This window comes from Halichoerus grypus, chromosome 7 (genome assembly GCF_964656455.1).
Source record: "Halichoerus grypus chromosome 7, mHalGry1.hap1.1, whole genome shotgun sequence".
Lineage (NCBI taxonomy): Eukaryota > Metazoa > Chordata > Mammalia > Carnivora > Phocidae > Halichoerus > Halichoerus grypus.
This window is the reverse complement of record NC_135718.1, coordinates 105,520,104-105,541,787: the sequence shown is the minus strand read 5'-3', so window position 1 is coordinate 105,541,787 and position 21,684 is coordinate 105,520,104. Positions and strand designations below refer to the sequence as shown.

Below are 21,684 nucleotides of genomic sequence, written 5' to 3'. Positions count from 1 at the left end.
ACACATAAGTTTTCAGCTCCTTTGGGTACATGCCAAGGAGTATGATTACTGAGTCGTATGCTAAAATTATGTTTACTTTTTAAAGAAATTGCCAAACTGTCTTCCAAAGTGGTTGTACTATTTTTCTTTCCTGCCAGGAATAAGTGAGAGTTCCTATTGCTGCACATTCTTGTTAGCATTGGGTGTTGTCATTGTTCTGGATTTTGGATGCTCTAATAGATATACAGCGGTATCTCATTATTGTTTATATATATATGTTAAATTTTGCTACTCTCTTTTTTTAACCCAGTATTTTCTGAAAGTATACCAGTATTCTTTTGTTCAGATTTGAATATGTCAGATGATTGAAATAGTCTCGGCAGCTACAATTTATTCTAATTATATTAGCTTTTATTTATTTATTTATTTTTTAAGATTTTATTTATTTACTTGAGAGAGTGAATGTGTGTGAGAGAGAGCAGAAGCAGGGGGAGGGGCAAAGGGAGAGGGAGAAGCTGACTCCCTGCTGAGCATGGAGACCCAATGCAGGTATTGATCCCAGGACCCTGGGATCACGGACCTGAACCGAAGGCAGATGCTTAACTGACTGAGCCACCCAGGCTCCCCTAATTGTATTAGCTTTTAAAAAACAAAATTCACACACTAAGCTTAATACTTTAGCATATTTTTATCAAATTATGAGTGCAGGTCAGATAAATAAGTACCAGTGATACCTATGTGCAGCAAAGCAAATGTCAATAAAAGGGGGCTTCTCATTTTCGGATTCTTTTACATTTTAGTCTTCTGGGATTCTGAAACTTCTTTTTTTTTTTAAGTTTATTTATTTATTTATTTATTTTTAAAAAAGATTTTATTTATTTATTTGAGAGAGAGAATGAGGTAGAGAGAGAGAGCATGAGAGGGGGGAGGGTCAGAGAGAGAAGCAGACTCCCTGCTCAGCAGGGAGCCCGACGTGGGACTCGATCCCAGGACTCCAGGATCATGACCTGAGCCGAAGGCAGTCGCTTAACCAACTGAGCCACCCAGGCGCTCTTTTCTTTTAAATTTAGAGAGAGATTGAGTGTGCGTGCAAGCAGGGGGAGGGGCAAAAGGTGAGGAAGAGAGAGAGAATCTCAAGCGGACTCCATGCTGAGTACACAGCCTGATGCAGGGCTCCATCTCCCGACCTTGAGATCATGACCTGAGCCAAAATCAAGAGTTGGATGCTCAATTGGCTGAGCCACTCAGGCGCCCCTGAAACTTTACTTTTTAAATTTAAATGTTTTTTAGTTTTTCTTTGGATTTTGGCACACCATGGTGTGTTGAAAGTGACCTTGCTATTAATATAGGCTTAGGAATGAGCTTAAAGCATTTCTCCATCATATGTATTTATTATTATTTTTAATAACCCCCAAAATCATGAGGATATGGTCCAGGGTGGTTTTGGTTATCATTCCCAATTAGTGATCAATTTTCATTCAGATAATGGTAGTTCATCTTTGTGGACTTTCTTCATTTCTCCAAAACATCCTTGGACTCTGATTCATGCTTTTATTTTAGATCCTGCTGCTCCCAGTCATGAAACATGTTTGAAGAGTGAATTTAGATTAATTCTTCTTTCTACTTCCTTTATTTTTTTAAATTTTTTATTGTTATGTTAATCACCATACATTACATCATTAATTTTTGATGTAGTGTTCCATGATTCATTGTTTGTGTATAACACCCAGTGCTCCATGCAGAACATGCCCTCTTTAATACCCATCACCAGGCTAACCCATCCTCCCACCCCTCTCCCCTCTAGAACCCTCAGTTTGTTTTTCAGAGTCCATCGTCTCTCATGGTTTGGCTCCCCCTCCGATTCCCCCCTTCATTCTTCCCCTCCTGCTATCTTCTTTTTTTTTTTTTTTTTAACATATATTGTATTATTTGTTTCAGAGGTACAGATCTGTGATTCAACAGTCTTGCACAATTCACAGCGCTCACCATAGCACATACCTTCCCCAATGTCTATCACCCAGCCACCCCACCCCTCCCCCCCCCACCACTCCAGCAACCCTCAGTTTGTTTCCTGAGATTAAGAATTCCTCCTATCAGTGAGGTCATATGATACATGTCTTTCTCTGATTGACTTATTTCGCTCAGCATAACACCCTCCAGTTCTATCCACATTGTTGCAAATGGCAAGATCTCATTCCTTTTGATGGCTGCATAATATTCCATTTCATATATATACCACATCTTCTTTATCCATTCATCTGTCGATGGACATCTTGGCTCTTTCCACAGTTTGGCTATTGTTCCACTTCCTTTAAATTGTTGTCCTTTTTCTTTCTTCTGTTTTTTAGTACTATAATGTCTTGCATTGATGCCTGATAGGGAAACACTTGCTTCCCTTATATTCATCACTCTGCTCTTATACTTCTAGCCACCAAATGTGTGTGTGATTTTACACTAAGCAGTTCTTCAGTTCTGTGCAGACACCAACTGCATGTCCCCCAGTTCAATTCTGACACTATCTACCTGGTGTTTGCCACAGATCCCACAGGTTAATGGCTTAGTCTTAAAAGGCTGAGATGCCACTTCAGATGCTAAATGCAAGTCCACCTTGTCACCTCTTCTTCTGACTGACTATAACTTGGAGGTTCCTGTGACCTCCTCTTTGGGTTTGATAATTTGCTAGAATGGCTCACCAGACTCAGGAAAAGTTACTTGCTAGGTTACCAGTTCATTATAAAAGAATATACGACTCAGGAAGAGATGGAAGAGATGCACAGGGCAAGGTATATGGGAAAGGGCATAGAACTTCCATACACTCTCCAGGTGTGCCACCCTCTCAGCATCTCCACGTGTTCACCAACCTGTATGGTTGGTTCCCTTGGCAGTCAGCCCTCATTTGGAGGTTCTGCAGGAGCCCTTAGCCACCAGTCATGTCATTAAGCATACAGAAACTTAAAATCAAGGGTTTTAGGACCTGTGGCCAGGAGCTGAATGAAGACCAGTTATATATTTTTTATTATAAATCACAGTATCATAGTGCTCTAGTAACTTAGCCAAATCCCTTCAGAATCTCATTAAATATAAATGCCTCAAATTTATTATGTGCTAAGTGATTTCCATTTCTCTAAACTTATAAAATTTTATTTTGGTTTGACACTTTTTCAGACTTTTTCACACAGGTAGATTGCATCATTTTATGTTCTCTATCTATCTATCTATCTTAGGGCAGCATTTGTACCTTGTTTAATCCTTTATTTTTTAGATTTTATAGTATTTTTATTTTTATATTCCCTGGGTTTTTGATTTCAATAAAATTATTGTCTTCAAAGAAAGTAGAATATAATTAAAAACTTAAAACAAAAATTCTCCCATTTTCCATGGAGAACAAATGATATATAATCAGGATAATTATCCTAGTATGATAGTTGTTTTTTTTTTTTTTTTAAAGATTTTATTTATTTATTTGAGACAGAGAGAATGAGAGAGAGAGAGCACATGAGAGGGGGGAGGGGCAGAGGGAGAAGCAGACCCCCTGCCGAGCAGGGAGCCCGATGCGGGACTCGATCCCGGGACTCCAGGATCATGACCTGAGCCGAAGGCAGTCGCTTAACCAATTGAGCCACCCAGGCGCCCGATAGTTGTTTTATTTTAAATTCAACCATATGAGATTACTGGTTTGGGACCAGTAATTATTGGAAATATTGTTTGAACATTGGCAGTTTTATGTAGTTTACCTCATATAAAGCAGCATCCATATATAATAATAGATGTATTATCCAGCATAAACTTTGGGGTACTAAAAATATGGGGCATTATCCTCAGAGAATAGGGCATTACAGTTTACTATTTTGGGATTTCAGGTGATACTGGAATTTTTTTTCTGGTGTTTCAAGTTCAAAAGTGGAGTGAAATTATTAATATGATCTTAATTATGTGTTATGTATCACACCAGTGATATTGGCTGTCTCTGGATGTTGATATTGTAGATGTTGACTTTATCTTTCTTTTAAATGTGTTTTTTAAAGCAGTCATACTAAAGACCCTCAGCAGTTGTTTAAGGATTTGAAGAGTGGAGTATTTCAAGGTAATTAATGAAAAAGGTTAATTGGTGACCCTGGGATGCTTGGCTGAATTAGAGCTTAGGATCGCTGGAGTTGAATATATGAACCAAAAAGCAAAAGTCAAGAGGTGTCAGTGATGGTAGGAAATGACTGGGATGTTTTATAGATGGCTAGGATCATAGAGTGATTTTGCTACTTGGATTGAACCAGACCAGAGTGGTTTGGAGTGGAAGACTAACCTTTGGAAATGGACCTGGGGTGTGAGAGTATTTATCAGTTGATCAGCTTTTATTTGAAAGAGTTCCAAGACAGACTGTGTCTTTGAGGGAGAGGAAGGTTTCGGTTAAGGTGGGAGTATGGTGTGAAAAATTTTAGGGTGGAGAATAGTTTATTAAACTGGATGGAAGAGTTGAAAGCATTTGACAATGCTAATTACTTGTTTTACACTCTTCCCCCATTCCTCCGTGGTTTCTATAATAGTATGCTGTCTTGTCTTCTGGTTTTGTGGTTACTGTTCTGCACTTCTTGATAGTTAATGCAGAACTGCTCCTTCTTTCTTTGCCCATCTCTTAAACATTGGTGTTCTCCCTACCATGTTGCTATCTATCTATCTATTTATTTATTTATTTATCTATCTATCTTATCTCTGCTGAGTATACTGGTTGACATTGGGTGATTTCATTATCATAGCTTCAGATTTATTATTCTCCTTTCTCATAGCTTATATATCTTTCAATGTATTATTTTTTACCCTGTTTATTCTCTATTTCCTCATTGTTTTCCCTAGCAAAATTCTATTAGTCCCTTCAAGGCTCAGCCTTCATTTACTTTCAGATCTAATTTCACTTATCCAGTTGCCTCTCTCCTCTTCCCGTTTTCCATCTAGGTTAGGAGCAACCTTACCTTAAATTCTGTGTGCATACCATCATCATAATGTTTACTATGATATTTCAACTGTTGGCTTACTTGTTTGTTCTCTTCCCTGGACTGAGTTCCATGAGGGCAAGGGCTGTAGTTTTCTAAATCCTATTCTTCCCAGTGCTTAGCAAAATGCTTAGCACTGGTAAATATTTGAATTAATAAGTTATCAATTGTATTACCAACTGTGTATGGATAGTCACAGAAGAGAAGGTGCTAATGTTAATAAACCTTAAAAGTCCATTTACCCTTACCAGTCATGAAAGAAATGAAAAGTTAAATAATGAGGTACTGTTTTCAAGAAGTACTATAGCATAATGAGTAACAGCAGGAATTCTGGAGCAAGGGGGCTGCCATGATTTGAATACCAGTTCTGCCACTTACATGCTGAATGATCTTGGTCAAGTCATCTAACCTTTCTGTGCTTTTCATTTTCCTAATGTTTAATAGTACCTGTTTCACATCTTATGACAAGTATGACACAAGTATTCATTATTGTTATTTTACATTTTAAAAATTGGTTCAATGTATTTGGTTTAGATTAAGACAGCCACTTACAGATACTGGTGATAGAAATTTTAATTTGTGTAGTGTTTCTGGAAAGCAGTTTCACATAGTGAAGCTTTCCTAACTATATTTATTTTTGGTTGAATAACTTCATTTTTAATAATCTTTTAATAACAATTGAAATGCAGACTCATGTTCCAGAATTACTCATGCAAACAGCTTAAATCTCTAGTAAGATGAGAATGGTTAAATATATTGTTGAATATGATTCAGCAGTTAAAATGTTTGCATTTTAATGTCATAGGAAAAGGTTATGATGCAAGTAGATATCAAAGATGAAGCATTATCTTAAACATATCTTAAAAAATGCTTAAGAGGCAAATGTTAAGATGCTAACTTGTGATTGCTTTTGGGTAGTGGGATTTAACCTCTGTGAAACTAATTTTTTTTTTTAATTTTTTTATTGTTATGTTAATCCCCATACATTACATCATTAGTTTTAGATATAGTGTTCCATGATTCATTGTTTGTGCATAACACCCAGTGCTCCATGCAGAACGTGCCCTCCTTAATACCCATCACCAGGCTAACCCATCCCCCCACCCCCCTCCCCTCTAGAACCCTCAGTTTGTTTTTCAGAGTCCATCGTCTCTCATGGTTCTTCTCCCCCTCCGATTTCCCCCCCTTCATTCTTCCCCTCCTGCTACATTCTTCTTCTTTTTTTTTTTCTTTCTTAACATATATTGCATTATTTGTGTGAAACTAATTTTTATTTTAAAATGGAGTTAACAACTGACATGCTGACATTAATTGCTAACAAATGAGGTAATTGGAAAGTCTTTGGATGTCTCCTATTTTTATTAAGTCACACTGTCATTTTTGTTGATCATTCATATCTGAATAATGAATAAAGTCAATCCTTGTTGCATTGAAGAAGTACAGCGTTGTGTTTTCTTAAATATTAAGTCTCTACATTTTTTAACATAGAACTTTTCAGCTTTTTGTCTGCAATTTTTCATCCCTGCAATCTATTATTAGTGCCCAATTTTCTAGAAATTATTTTCCAAATGCAGAGTTATTTTATGATCATGGTGATGCCAGTGTGGTTTGGTTTAGGCTTTTTTCCCCCCCTCTCTATTTTGTCTGCAGCAACTGGAACAGATCCAGAAGGAGCTGAGTGTTTTGGAAGAGGATATTAAAAGAGTGGAAGTAAGAAACCAAGAATTTCTCACATCTCTAGCAATTTTCAGTTTCATGAAATTGTCACTTTTCCTTTAAATTACTGCATTAAATTTATGGGATTTGTTTCCACTATATAGAATGTAACAGATGTTACTTAAAATACTTAATTTTAATTCAGAGTGCATTTTCATACAAAAAGCATTCTGAACACTTTATGATAAAATGTATACTAAATTTGTTTTCACTGTTTTATTGCCATAATTATTCTTGGGTAGATTGAAAAAAATCATTTAATTTTCTTGGTACTCTATCCTAGTAACTTAAATCAACTCCCACAAAACCCTCAATTATCATTAAAATTATAATGTCACAATTCTATTGTTTTATTAAGTAAGTAATTTTTTACATATCTTCTGTGCTAAGGTTAATTTACAAAGAGTTACAAAAACACGTGAACAATAATCTAGGCATTTATAGTATAATATAGTTTACTTATGGAAATCCATGGGAAGATCTTTTGGAGGCTCATAGGCTATTATGATGTGAGGTTATTTTCTGCAACTACATTTAAATTTAGTGTGTGTTTTAAATTGTTCATATGTGTTGTAATTTTCTTGTGCTGATATGTAGAACATGTTAAATGATCTTGAGTTTAATATTTTGTGGAAATTCAGTATCCCATGTGGCATTCCTAACTTGTTACTTGTAACTTGTTACTACTATGCTTATGTCCCTTGTTGTATGACTGAACTGAGCTTGGGTTAGACAGAAGTAATTCTACCTGATTATGTATCTTTAGTGGCATTTTAAGAATTTGCTGCTTTCCCATTAATCAGAATAACACATAAAAAAGGCCAGGTTGTTGGTATGATTCAGAGGTGCATAATTTATGCAATAATAGTTGATTAGGAGGCTTCTTCCTCTGAGTTAATGAGTTAGGCTTTAAGTCTTTATTTTAAAATGCTAATATTTGAATCAAGATGACTTGCTTAATGCTTTCAGAAGATATTTTTAAAGTAAACACATACCTGTTTTTCTGGACTTTAGAGAGCTGAATCTAATGATTCACATACCATACTGTCATACTTATCTTAATATTTATCAATAGGTTCTCACTTGGATTAATGATTAGCTTATAGTACAATATAGTACATCTCATTTGAAATATTTATATTTGTCTTTGTCTGCATTTGGTGGCTTCATTAGTGATGAACAATATTTATTAAAGAGTTTCTAGTTCTCTAAGAATGTGTACCGTAGAAAAAGCTGTCTCTGAACTTTTTAGATAATCTTGCTTTGTACTCTGAGGAGAGGAAGCCTTGACAAATACGGATGTTGAGACAAAATGTGACTGAGAAAAATCTAGGATTGGAAGGGAATATAATATCGTATCTCATTTTGACTTCTACATCTTCTGTTTGGAGTGTCTACTATAACTCAAATAATTGTGTTTTCAGGAAATGAGCGGCTTGTACTCTCCTGTCAGTGAGGATAGCACAGTGCCTCAATTTGAAGCTCCTTCTCCATCACACAGGTACAAAGCTTCAAATTTGTAATTACTTAGGATTTATGTTGCAAAATGCACATATGGTACTAGTCCTTGGGAGCCTTTTCCATGTAATATTCAAAACCCCTGAGAAATTGCTTTTGGTCATGATCTAGAAATGAGATTCAGATGGACCATCTGTTTCCTTAATGCTTTGAATTTTCATGCCACAAACAGCAGAATATTGTAATATTATGAATTCACTGTTGGATTAAAAGTTTGGTGAATTTCTTGAAATAATAGTAGCTTTAAATATCTTGTGAGTTAAAATCAAATGACCTTAAAAATCTGCAATTTGAGAACATGAAATGGTAGGTAAGATTAGGGAGAAATTTGATAAAGTAAAACGCTGGGCTTTTCCCCTAAAAACTTTGGTATTTTCTTCATTACTCTGTGTTGTTAATTTGTCTTCTCTTCTATATGCTCTGTTAGAACAGGGATTATTTTGTCTTGCTTGTGATTGTTTCCCTAGGTTTTAGAGTAGCAGTAGTGACTGGCCTCCTTCAGTAAGTATTTGTGAAGTACAATAAATGTCTGTGGTTCCTTCTAGCTTTGAAGTTCTAGTTGATGAAATCTATCCTACCTAAAATTGGAATTTGAAATTTTTGCTTGAAGTGTTCAAAGTAAGAGCAATTTTACATGTTTTTAACTTACTAATCCATTTAGGATAATGGCCCAGTGGAAGCTTTTCAAACAGTTTTGGGATAACATGTGAATTATCAGGCAGTTCAGTGCCAGTACAAGAGATTACACCAGTCTTCAAAACCTGTGTCAGTTCGGGAAAGCTATGGTGGATCTAGTTTAGTGTGATATGAGGGGAAAGGGGCACAGGGAACTTTTTGGTTAACGAAGGTTCCTGGGATGTTTGATATTTTCCTCATTAACCATTTATGGAGAATCCTTGTGAGTTCTAGTTGATTCTAGAGTCACATTAGCTATGTAATTCAACTTTTTTCCTTTGTATTTTATTTTCTTTAAAACACTTGGGAATGACTCAGTCTGTGGGATATTGTTACCTTTAAGTTTAATGCTCACTCTCTGAAATACATGGGATCGTTGTCAGTGGAATACTGTGTGAGTGTAGGCAGGTAAGCAAAAATTGTCATCTCACAAAATATTCACTGACAGTTCCCATTGTCCTATCTCTCTCTTGTTTAATGGTAGCATTTCTTTCTGTTGTGTCCAGGTTTTTGTTATTCAGTCTCTCACTGATGGGTTTTAGTAACATGTGATAATATAGTATTATATTACTTTAACTGGCTCTATTTATTGAATGCCTCTGATATGCATTAGGCCCTGTTATATTTGTTGGAATATAGCTGGCAAAGTCCCTGCCCTTAATGGAGCTTACCTTTTGGGAGGTGTCTGTGTGAGGCTTGGGGAGATACTAAACAAATATATATATGATGTAGTAGTAGTAGTACAGAGCATGTAAGTAGTATGTTAGGAAGAAAAATTAAGCATATTAGGGGTTTGCAAAAAAAAAAATTAGGGCATATTAGGACCGGAAATAGTATGTAGTTCCAGTTAGTTTGTATAGTCAGGCTTCTTTGGGGAGGTAACATTTAAGCTAACACGTGAATGAAGTGTAAATATGATAGAAAGTCAGGGTCCCTGGGTGCTACAGTCATTTGAGCATCCCACTCTTGGTTTCTGCTCAGGTTGTGATCTCAGGGTCATTAGATTGAGCCCCAAGTCAGGCTCTGCCCTGAAGGCACAGTGTGCTTAAGACTTTCTTTCCCTCTCCCTCTGCCCCCCCCCAATAAATAAATAAATAATTTTTTTTTTTTAAGATTTTATTTATTTATTTGACAGAGAGAGACACAGCGAGAGAGGGAACACAAGCAGGGGGAGTGGAAGAGGGAGAAGCAGGCTTCCCGCGGAGCAGGGAGCCCGATGCAGGGCTCGATCCCAGGACCCTGGGATCATGACCTGAGCCGAAGGCAGACGCTTAACGACTGAGCCACCCAGGCGCCCCTAAATAAATAAATCTTTAAAAAAGAAAAGTCTTGGGAGAGTTTTGAGCAGGATCTGATTTAGATTTTAAAATGTTTACTGGGGTACCCAGGTGGAAGATAGAGAAGAGACTGTCCCAACCCCCTGCCATTAGAAGTGTGGTAAAAGTTAGGAGGCAAGTTAACAGTCTAGAAGAGAGGAGATGGTGCCTTGGATTAGGATTTTATTGGAGGAAGAGATGAGAAGTGGTTTTGCATGGCCTTCCGTATCTTTTTTTGTGCTTTAGAATTGAATTTAACTCCCAAAACAGGATGTTAAAATACCTTTACTTATACCTTTTCCTTTTGCCGAGAGAGATAGGACAATGGGAATTGTCAGTGAATATTTTGTGAGATGACAATTTTTGCTTACCTTCATACACTCACATAGTATTCCATTGACAAAGATCCCGTGTATTTCAGAAAGTGAGCATTAAACTTAAGGGTAACAATATCCCACAGACTGAGTCATTCCCAGGTGTTTTAAAGAAAATAAAATACAAAGGAAAAAAGTTGAATTACATAGTTAATGTGACTCTAGAATATCTTATTTATAAGATAAAGTAGCAGGGGCGCCTGGGTGGCTCAGTTGGTTAAGGGTCTGCCTTTGACTCAGGTCATGATCCCAGGGTCCTGGGATCAAGTTCTGCATTGGGATCCCTGCTCAGTGGGGGCTTGCTTCTCCTGCTCTCTCTGCCTGCCACTTTGTCTGCTCTCTCTCTCTCTGTCAAATAAATAAAATCTTAAAAAAAAAAAAAGATCTTATGGAAGATTCAGGATTTCATGAAATCTATGAAAACTTTGTTGGAAAACAACTAAAATCCTATGCAAAGCTATTGTCAAATGAGGTTCTGGAAGATTTAACTTAGTTAATAGTTGAAGAAGGGAAAACAGGCAAACATAATACTTTCTTCAAAAGAGTATTTTGATATTTTCATAGAACAAGTAATTTGAATATCAAGGTTTGAGAGAGACACTTGGGAAAAATCACGTAGCCCTAAAGTACTCTTAGGAAATGACCCTTAAGGTTAAGATGTGAAATTAAACATGTTATGTTATACTATCAATACTTTATTTTTCTTTATTTTTAAGAAATAGCATGTAGTTCTAATTATAGTAACCTTCTTCCACCATAATTATTAGCTTTATTATTTAAATGCAAGACAATTTTGTTTTATTCCTCACTGTAATGTTTTTGGTCTTTTTTATAGCAGGTTTACCTTAAAAAGCCTTTTTGTTGATTCATTTATTTCCTTCTGTAATGAGGACCTCTTTATATGTCTGGTCATTGAATCCCTTACATAGATTCTAAGTTAATGATTAGATTATGTATTTAAATGAGAAGAAAAAGACATACAACTGTTTTCTCTTACCCCACTTCCCCCAGGATTTTATCTTCTGTATACCATGATTAGCTATAATTTTCATATCCTGTGTATTCTCTTTTTGCTGTTTAGACCCTCCATATCACATGGAGTCTAGCAGTGGTCTTTTAACTATCCTCTTGCCCTGTATTGCCAGAAATCTGATCATGTTTCTTTCCTGCTTAAAATCCTTCAGTGACTTTCCACTACATGTAAGTTGGTTTAGATCCAACTGTTTTGCATGGCCTTCTGTATCTTTTTTTGTGCTTTAGAATTGAATTTAACTCCCAAAACAGGATGTTAAAATACCTTTACTTATACCTATTCCTTTTGCCTAGAAACTTCTGGATTCATCTCTTACATAGCTCCCCCTTTCCAAAGTGCCCCCCCTTCAAGAATCCAACCAAGGGTGAACTCTATTCTTTTTTGATATACCATTTCCGTAAAGACTGAAGGGAGAAAGGAAGGAGGAGATAGAATTAAACACTTAAAAAAAAATTCTAATTATTTTGTTCCGGCTTCTGTGCTGTGTGTATTAGTTTTGTGTATTTCCCATAGTGTACTGTAATTCTGTGACTATTAAGTTTTTTTATACTCCTTTATTTTTATATGAGCATTTATACGTATTAGTACTTAAAATATGTTTTTGAATAAAAGTATACGTAACCTCGAGTTTAATTTTTATTAGTTTGTGAGATTATATATATATATGTATATATATATATATTTATTTTTTTAAAGATTTTATTTATTTGTCAGAGAGAGGGAGAGAGAGAGTGCACAAGCAGGGGGAGCATCAGGCTCCCCGCTGAGCAAGGAGCCTGATGTGGGACTCGATCCCAGGACCCTGGGATCATGACCTGAGCCCAAGGCTGATGCTTAACCAGCTGAGCCATCCAGGCGTCCGCAGTTAGTGAGATTTTGATCAAAGCTTGACCATTAGTATACTTAATAAATAAACTAATACAATCTTAAAAAAACAACAGAACAAAAACTGTCAGCCAGGCTTCATTGGAATGTGGTTCGGGGTGGGGGAGAGTGTGTGATTTTTCCTTCTTAAAATTAGTTGAATTTTTTTTTTTTAAACACGTTGAAGCCTTCATCCTTTACAAATTTCTCTTATTAGAATTAGTTTAAGCTGAAGATTGCTGTTTTCAGGGCCTTTTTCATTTTGCTTTAGATTGTGAGGGGGAAAATCTCCACAATTAATAGTGAGCTGAGTTTATACTTTACTGTTGCATAGTTATGTGTGTCAAGTGATGAGTGAATTAGAGAATGGTAGGCAAGCATGGTCTTTTTTACCTGTTGACAAATGGGATTGGTCCTTTTATCTGATAATACAATTATGAGCATATCTATCTTAATATACTCTTTTAGAGGATTATTAATATATGATATTAATATAACATTAATATATTGATACAAAGGTTATTAATTTTTAACTTTAGCTCAAACTTTAAGTACTAAAATGAAACATTTTTGTTGAGATTTTCTTCTTGATAATGACAGTGATGATTTTTAGGTTAAAACATTCTTAGAGAAAAATAATAACTAAAATTTAGATTTTTAAGTCTTTTCTAAAACCATTATGAGTAATGATGCTTGTAAATTTTTAAATGCTTCTCATTGATGTGTTTTCTGTCTTAGAAATAATAGTCTCATAATTGCTTTTATTCTTTGTCTTTAAGCAAGTATTTCAGAATTGTCAATTGTTACTCTCTCACCTTTGTGTTTTCAGAACTTCAAATAACTTAGTTTGGAGATAATGTATTAGTTTAAACTGCTCTATCTGCTTAAGGTAGATATGCTTTAATGTGATCCAGATAGTTACTGGAGTTAAATTTGCAGAATAACTTTTGTTTTCCTATGATAAAATAGTAAATAAATATAATAGAAATACTTTAAGTAAAATTTTTCTGACCTAGACTCTCTGATCTTTAAAATGCTTTTACCCATAAGAGAATTCCTTTTTTTTTTTTTTTTTAAGATTATTTATTTGTCAGAGAGAGAGAGGGAGAGCACAAGCAGGGGGAGTGGCAGGCAGAGAGAGAGGCAGACTTCCCGCTGAGCACGGAGCCTCATGTGGGACTTGATCCCAGCACCCTGGGATCATGACCTGAGCTGAAGGCAGATGCTTAACCAACTGAGCCACCAAGGCGTCCCCCATAAGAGACTTCCTGTTGATTGTAAATTTAATTCATTTTTTTGGAAGACATATTTATAAGTTTAAAATTTGAATTGTTTATTAAGGCTTCCTGTGGCATAAAAGAGGGAGGTTTATAAATAAAAAGAGATAAAAGACTTTTATGGAAGACACTTTTGCTTTTATCTAACTATTTTTAACAGATATTTTTGAGACTTAGCTTTCATTTGTGTTTCTATTGACAAAGGTCCACTTGAATCAAAATGTAGGTATAATAGGAAGGAAAAGCAAAGGGTCACTTTATCAATGCTACAATTATTTATTATTAAGAATATATACATAGGGTAGTGAGTTAATACCTTGTGAATTTGTATATAATTTGAGTAAACTAATGAAATTCAAGGAATTTGATATTTCATAATGGCTGTGGACTAGATTATGAAATTCTTCTTTAGCTCACCTGTATCAGTGAACAATTATATTTACCTATGCAATTATATTTACCTACAGTCATAAAAAAAAAAAAAAGTGTGTGTGGTGGTGGGTGGTGGTTTTGGATGGCCTCGAGATCACAACCTCAGCCAAAACCAAGAGTTGAATGCTTAACTGACTGTGCCACCCAGGTACCCTCCCTCCCCCCACATTCCTTATTCTTGCATATTAGGTCTTTGGCTGGATTATGACCCGGTGTTAATGGATCTTTCTTCACATATTAATGCTTAAGTTCTTGGTACTTTTTGGCATTTATATTAGTTGAGTTGCTTTATTTTACTTGGGGAGATAACTTTTTTAACATACAGGAATTGAAAATTTTTAAAAGATTTTATTTATTTAGAAAGCTCGCCAGTGGGGGCAGGGGCAGGGGGAGAGGTAGAGGGAGAGAGTCTTTTTTTTTTTTTTTTTTAAAGATTTTATTTATTTATTTGACAGAGAAAGACACAGCGAAAGAGGGAACACAAGCAGAGGGAGTGGGAGTGGGAGAAGCAGGCTTCCCGTGGAGCAGGGAGCTGATGCGGGGCTCGATCCCAGGACCCTGGGATCATGACTTGAGCCGAAGGCAGACGCTTAACGACTGAGCCACTCAGGCGCCCCAAGGGAGAGAGCCTTAAGCAGACTCTGTGCTGAGTGCAGAGTTCAACTCAGGGCTCTATCCCATGACCCAGAGATCATGACCTGAACTGAAATCAATAGCCCATCACTTAACCAACTGAGCCACCCAGGCGGCCCAGGAATTGAAATGTTTTTATGGTTAAGTCTAACTCTAATCCTTACAAGTATGTCTCTAATTTATTCTGTATCTTAAACAAATCTTCCTCCATAAACCTAAAGAGTTTTTATTTAGGGGTGCCTGGGTGGCTCAGTTGGTTACGCGTCTGCCTTCAGCTCGGGTCGTGATCTCAGAGTCCTGGGATCGAGCCCCACATCGGGTTCCCTGCTCAGCGGGGAGTCTGATTCTCCCTCTCTCCCTCTGCCTGTCTCCCCTGTTTGTACCCTTTCTCTCTGAAATAAATAAAAAATCTTAAAAAAAAAAAAAGAGTTTTTATTTAGTCTTTATTTCCTTTATCAAAGAGGGGAATTGTAACAATATGGGAAATTCTCCACACACAGGCTGACACTTTGTTCCGTATCTCCAAGGTTAGGTGGATCTTAACAAATCTCTGCTATACCTGCATCGAGGACTTTTGAACATAAATAATGTGTTGCTATTTTTTAGTGAAGTTTATGTATGGTGTGGGAGAAGTAGTAAAACCAGTACTTGATTGTTTTATTGTTGGGAGTAGTAAGGAGTTACTTGCCTTACCCTGATGCTATACTATGCAAAGGAGTTGAAATTAAAGTCATAGGAGATGGAGGACATTGAAGAATCTTACAGAATTTTCAACTTAAGCTAAAACAAAAAGAAACACAAAATGTAGAAAACTTCCTTGGCAGTAATGTAATGGGTACTCTTCATATATCGGCAATTTATTTATTTATATTTTTATTTATTTATTTTTAAAGATTTTATTTAATTATTTAGAGAGAGAGAGCATAAGAGAGAGAGAGCATGAGTCAGGGGAGGGTCAGAGGAAGAAGCACAGTCCTTGCTGAGCAGGGAGCCTGATGCGGGACTCGGTCCTGGGACTCTAGGATCATGACCTGAGCCGAAGGCAGTCGCGTAACCAACTGAGCCACCCAGGAGTCCCAATTTTTTTTTTTTTTAAAGATTTTATTCATTTATTTGTCAGAGAGAGCAAGCTCACAAGCAGGGGGAGTGGCAGAGGGAGAAGCAGGCTCCCCACTGAGCAAGGAGCCCGATGTTGGACTTGATCTCAGGACCTCGGATCACGACCCCAGCCAAAGGCAGACGCTTAACAGACTGAGCCACCCAGGCGTCCCACATCTGCAATTTCTCATTAAATTGATAGGTAGTAGAGAATTAGCAATTTATGAAAACCTTTTCTTTTTTTTTTTTTTTTTTAAAGATTTTATTTATTTGACAGAAAGAGACACAGCGAGAGAGGGAACACAAGCAGGGGGAGTGGGAGAGGGAGAAGCAGGCTCCCCGCTGAGCATGGAGCCCGATGCGGGGCTTGATCCCAGGACCCTGAGATCATGACCTGAGCCGAAGGCAGACGCTTAACGACTGAGCCACCCAGGCGCCCCAATGAAAACCTTTTCTGAAACTGTGCAGTTTCTTTTTTTTTTTAAGATTTTTTATTTATTTGACAGAGACGTAGCGAGAGAGGGAACACAAGCAGGGGGAGTAGGAGAGGGAGAAGCAGGCTTCCCGCTGAGCAGGGAGCCCAATGCAGGGCTTGATCCTTGGACCCTGGGACCATTACCTGAACCGAAGGCAGACACTTAATGACTGAGCCACCCAGGCGCCCCACTGTGCAGTTTATTTAGAATGTCTGAAGAATTTATTCCTCAGTCACTCAGCCAGTTTTGGAGGGCATATAAGACATGTATAAAACCTTGTTCTAGGCACTGGATATACAGTTGTGAATATGACAGACCCTGGAACCCTGCTCTCATGGTTACATAGCTTTAGGTCGAAAAATAAGTTATGCTGGCAAATTAATTTTTCTGCTTAAAATATGTAAATAAGAATTTGATTCCAAAATTTAAAATAATCAAAATGCTTTTAACTCTGAAACTTTGGTATTTACATTTGATTTGCAGGCATTTCAGGATTTTTAAAAAATACCTTTGAGTTCTTGTTATGAGGTATAATTTGTCACCACTTAATGATGATAGTAACAGTCCATTCCAGTTCTGAAATCTAGGGTGTGAATAGGCCAAATTCCAGTGTGTGTATTAACCAAGACTCTTATTTGTAATGAAGATTTTCGAACCCTACCCCCAAATCTCATCATTAGGTCTGAGGTGGTTCCCAGAGATTTAAAAGCAGGTTTGGGGGATCATACTTTAAAAATATGTAAACATTGGTTTGGTAGGTAGTGAATATGTCTGTATTATTGAGATGTGTCTAAGTAAATCTTTAAATCAGATATGATTTTTTTCGTAAAAGAAAGCTCAAATATTTAATACTAAAGTTTTATATCTTTAGCTTATTTCATCTTTTGGAGAGGATTTCTGTTTTACTCTCAATTCTGTAAAGTTACATATCTTTCTATAATGTCTTAAAAACACCTGAAATCAAAACAAAACAAAACACCTGAAATCAAGTTTCTGGACTTGGGAGAACCAGGAAAGTTAAAATAAGTCTTTGGGTCGGAAGCAAATTATTCGTATATAGCAATCATTCCTTGTTGATTCCATTGTTGTTGATTCCATTCATATACTGTGATTAGATCCTCTTGCTTTTTGTTTTGTCAGGTTAGTCATAGAGGGAAACTCTTTGATTATTTTAGGTATACCTTGATTGTGGGAGGTCTGGGATGGGAGAGGCTGGGAAAACTGTCGGAATACATGGTAACCCTGTTTTAGATATAAGGATAATTGAATAAAGCATGAAATTTTATGTGTTATTACCATTTTTCGTTTCTGCTATTTACTGTCTTTCTCCTACCCAAGTCCTAGCATAGTTCCCCCATTCTCCAGATCCTTTACCTTTGAATCTTAAGTTTTTGGAATGCTTTTTCTGCTTTCTTTGCTTTAAAAGCCTTTTCTAAGTTTATTTCAGATAACTGGGGTTTTGTAACACTAACATTTGTGGTACCTGTATCATCTGATAATTAAAAATTTCTCCTCTGTGAATTATAACTAAATTGTGAACTATTTCCCCTTACTGGAAAATAGTAGTAGAATATAAAGTGGTTAAACACAGCACTTAGCCTAACAAAGTGGGAGTCTGAGACAGTGTATTAGAAAAGGTTTCCTGTTAATTTTCAGTTGGATTTTGCATCAAAATCAAGAAATTATTACTGTCTTAGAGAACTGTATTTATTTATAAAAGTTATAACTATCATAGTGATATCTATGTGTTAGGGACCGTTTTGTAATTTACACGTGCTATCTTATATAACCCTCAGAACAGATGCAGTGCAGTAGGTTTTTTTATCCTCTTCATTGTACAGATGAGGGAGTTGAGTCCTAGAGATGAAGTAATTTGCCCAGTATCACATGATTAGTGGCATAACCAGTATTTTAATGCAAGCATCCTTACTCTAGAGCTCATTAAGCCTTGGGAGGTGAAAGAGTTTTGGAAGTCATCACATAGTTGAGAATAAAAGAAGAAAAGAAGATAAATAGAAACTTTTGGTTCAAAAGTGGGAGGGCAGTGATATTCTTCAGGAAGAGAAAATGTATGTCATTTTGGTAGTCTTCCTTAAGGATTTTGGAATTATACGGCCTGGGTTCAAATTTCAACTCTACAACTTATGAGCAGTTTGATCTTGTTTATTAACTTTTGTACACCTCAGTTTTCTCATTTGTAAAATAAGGACAATACCTGTCTTCAATGATTAAATGTGATAATACAGGGGCGCCTGGGTGGCTCAGTCGTTGGGCGTCTGCCTTCGGCTCAGGTCATGATCACAGGGTCCTGGGATCGAGCCCCGCATCGGGCTCCCTGCTCAGCGGGAAGCCTGCTTCTCCCTCTCCCACTCCCCCTGCTTGTGTTCCCTCTCTCGCTGTGTCTCTCTCTGTCAAATAAATAAATAAAAAAAAAATCTTTAAAAAAAAAATGTGATAATACATTAGAGAAATGAGAATAATGCCTGGCACATAGTAAGCACTCAATAGATGTTAGTAGACAGGTGAATCACATTGATATTGGATGATTTGTTTGAATAGTTGTGTCAAATGTTAAAGGGTTTGGTAGAATCAGAAAGGAAAAACAAACATTAAGACTGATTTCTAGTCTCTTGAGGTGTCTGCAGAAGTGGGGCCCACAGGAGTTTTGGTTTTTTAGTAAATGAGATTTACCATTAATTTGGAATTCAACACTTCAATTCTTATATAAAAGAAATGATATGATCACTCTGATGTAGCAGAGAAAAACCTGTTTTAAGTAACTGACAGAAAACATTATTTTGAGAAAAGCAAGTAATTTGGTTCTTATGTGTTTATAATATTAGGGATTACTGCCATGGTAGAAAGGAAATAAAATAGTAGCATACTTTATTGTTTTAAGAAATTAAAACCATAGGGGTGCCTGGGTGGCTCAGTCGGTTAAACATCTGCCTTCTGCTCAGGTCATGATCTCAGGGTCCTGGGATTGAGCCCTGCATCAGGTTCCCTGCTCAGCAGGGAGTCTGCTTGTCCCTCTGCCTCTGCCTGCAGCTCCCCCTGCTTGTGTGCTCTCTCTCTGTGTCAAATAAATAAATAAAATCTTTAAAAAAAAGTAATTAAAACCATATTTGATTTTAATTAATCATTATTAAAATTTATAAATCAAATTATTTTCAGGTTACGTGTTGCTTAGCATGCTTTGTTTTGGGGGACTGGTTTAATACTTTTATGTAAAATACTGCAAGGGAACAGGTTTTGGCTCTAGCCTCATATAGTTTATTAAATGTAGAGGCTTATTCTTCTCTGTCTTAAATTTAGACAAATGAAAGAACAAATGAATAGCAGCAGTTTGTCTAATTTCATGTGTGTACATAGCAATTTTTTGTCCATTCAGTTCCCTTATTTATTTAAAACCCTCATTTATTTTTTTAATGTTCAGCCTTAAATGATTTTTTAAAAACATTTTATTTATTTATTTGAGAGAGAGAGAGAGAAAGAGAGAGAGCACAAGGTGGGGAGGGGAAGAAGCAGAGGGAGAGGGAGAAGCAGACTCTCCGCTGAGCAGGGAGCCTGATGCGGCGCTCAATCCCCGGGACCCTGGGATCATGACTTGAGCCAAAGGCAGATGCTTAACCGACTGAGTCACCCAGGTGCCCCTAATGTTTAGCCTTAAATCATCTTAATATGCTGTAGTTTGCTCACAGAATAAAAAATTCTCTATAATTTAATTAGCTAATGCATCTATTGGTAATTTAAATGTGAACCATCTTTTTCAAATAAAAGCCCAATCAAAAGGTAGTCATCTAGTATTTTTACCAAGAATGAACCACTATTTTCTCTAAGCTACTTATTCATTATGGATATAGCTTCTATGTGAAATTGACTTACTAGTCTGCCTTTTAATTATGAAATATACCTTTGTTTTTGGAGGCAAATGTTTGAGTGAGAGTAGTTGTGTGACATCTAGTTGCACAGCTGTGAATTTCCCTTGTAATTCGGGTTAACGCTGCATAGTTTTCATTTATGTTTTTAGCTAAGCTTCTCATTTTCCCAGTGAAAACATTGGGATTTCTTTTTTTTTATCAACTCATTTTCCCCGTCTTGATTAAAGTGTATTTATTGTTAAATCAGTTTTAGTCACTACGCTGAAATTTTCTTCTTGACCTTGCTGTTATAATGTTTTTATTAAAGTTTTATAACTTTAATGACATTTATTTTAAATAATAGTTTCTCTTTCATATTCATAGGTGGCTATTCTTTCACTTTTCTCCTTACATTATGTCTGTGAGTTGGGGTGAACTAATCCAGGAGATTTCCCCCCTTTTCAGTTAGAGAACATGATGTGCCTAGGGAATATAGATACAGCATGGTGGTTCTGGAGCCTAACTGCATGAGTTTGAATCCTAACTCAGCTGTTCGCTAACTTTGTTACTTTGGGCCAAATACATAATCTCTCCGTGCCTGATTTGAGAAATGGGAATGATAATAGTATCTACCTTAGAGTTAAGAGGGTTTAAATGGTTTAGGTCAGTGCCTAGGACATAATAGTGCTTCTGTCATTGTTGTCATTACCATCTGGTGACTGTGGCTGACTTAGAGTTAAGAAGTGGTGTAGCACCAGAATCAAGAGGAACCAGACCGTCAGTGCTTTTTAATATTTCCTACTACCTATATTACTTTGTATACAACACACATTTTATAGAGAATAATTAAGGAGGTTTGTTTTTCGGATTTCTTCTGTTGTAGTCTTTGTATGCATCAATAAATTTTCCCTAGTGAATAAGATTAAGATCTGAAAGAACATAAGTTTCAAACTGTGTCATTATTAATAAAATACCATTTAAAACCTGTAATTTCAATTTCTTTTATAAATTGATGGGTATTTTTAAAAATATGTATTTGGTATGTAGTGTTATCTCACTGTAGACACTGATATATCAATATCATTATTCAGGCTTACAATCAAAATCTGAATTATAATACCATAAAAAATAAATGCTGTATTCTACTGACTTCTAAATAGGCAGCTACATAATTTTATTAATGTTTATAAAAATGCTAGGGGATTAGATTTCATTAGTAAAAGGAACAGAGAGATTTTGGTTTTTTAAAAGATTTATTATTTATTTATTTGAGAGAGAGTGAGAGAGGGGCAGAGGTAGAGGGAGAGGGAGAAGCAGACTTCCTCCTGAGCAGGGAGCCCGATGCCTGAGACCCTGCTTGACGTGGCGCTTGGTCCTGGGATCATGACCTGAGCCAAAGGCAGACGCTTAAACTGATCCACCTGGGCGCCCCGAATAGAGAGATTTTG

The 21,684-nt window shown here is 36.4% G+C and overlaps 1 protein-coding gene across 7 annotated transcripts in view; it reads left to right on the top strand.

The window, feature by feature from the left end:
• Window positions 1-21,684, top strand: part of COP1 (COP1 E3 ubiquitin ligase) — a 264,311-nt gene that overhangs the window by 62,664 nt on the left and 179,963 nt on the right. For 5 of the 7 annotated variants that reach the window (XM_078078001.1, XM_078078000.1, XM_078077998.1 and 2 more), the window contains 2 exons: window positions 6,615-6,674; window positions 8,105-8,181. In XM_078078001.1, the coding sequence (XP_077934127.1) occupies window positions 6,615-6,674; window positions 8,105-8,181 (137 nt within the window). The remainder of the gene's footprint in view (window positions 1-6,614; window positions 6,675-8,104; window positions 8,182-21,684) is intronic. The other 2 variants (XM_036117242.2, XM_036117233.2) reach the window with 1 other exon arrangement.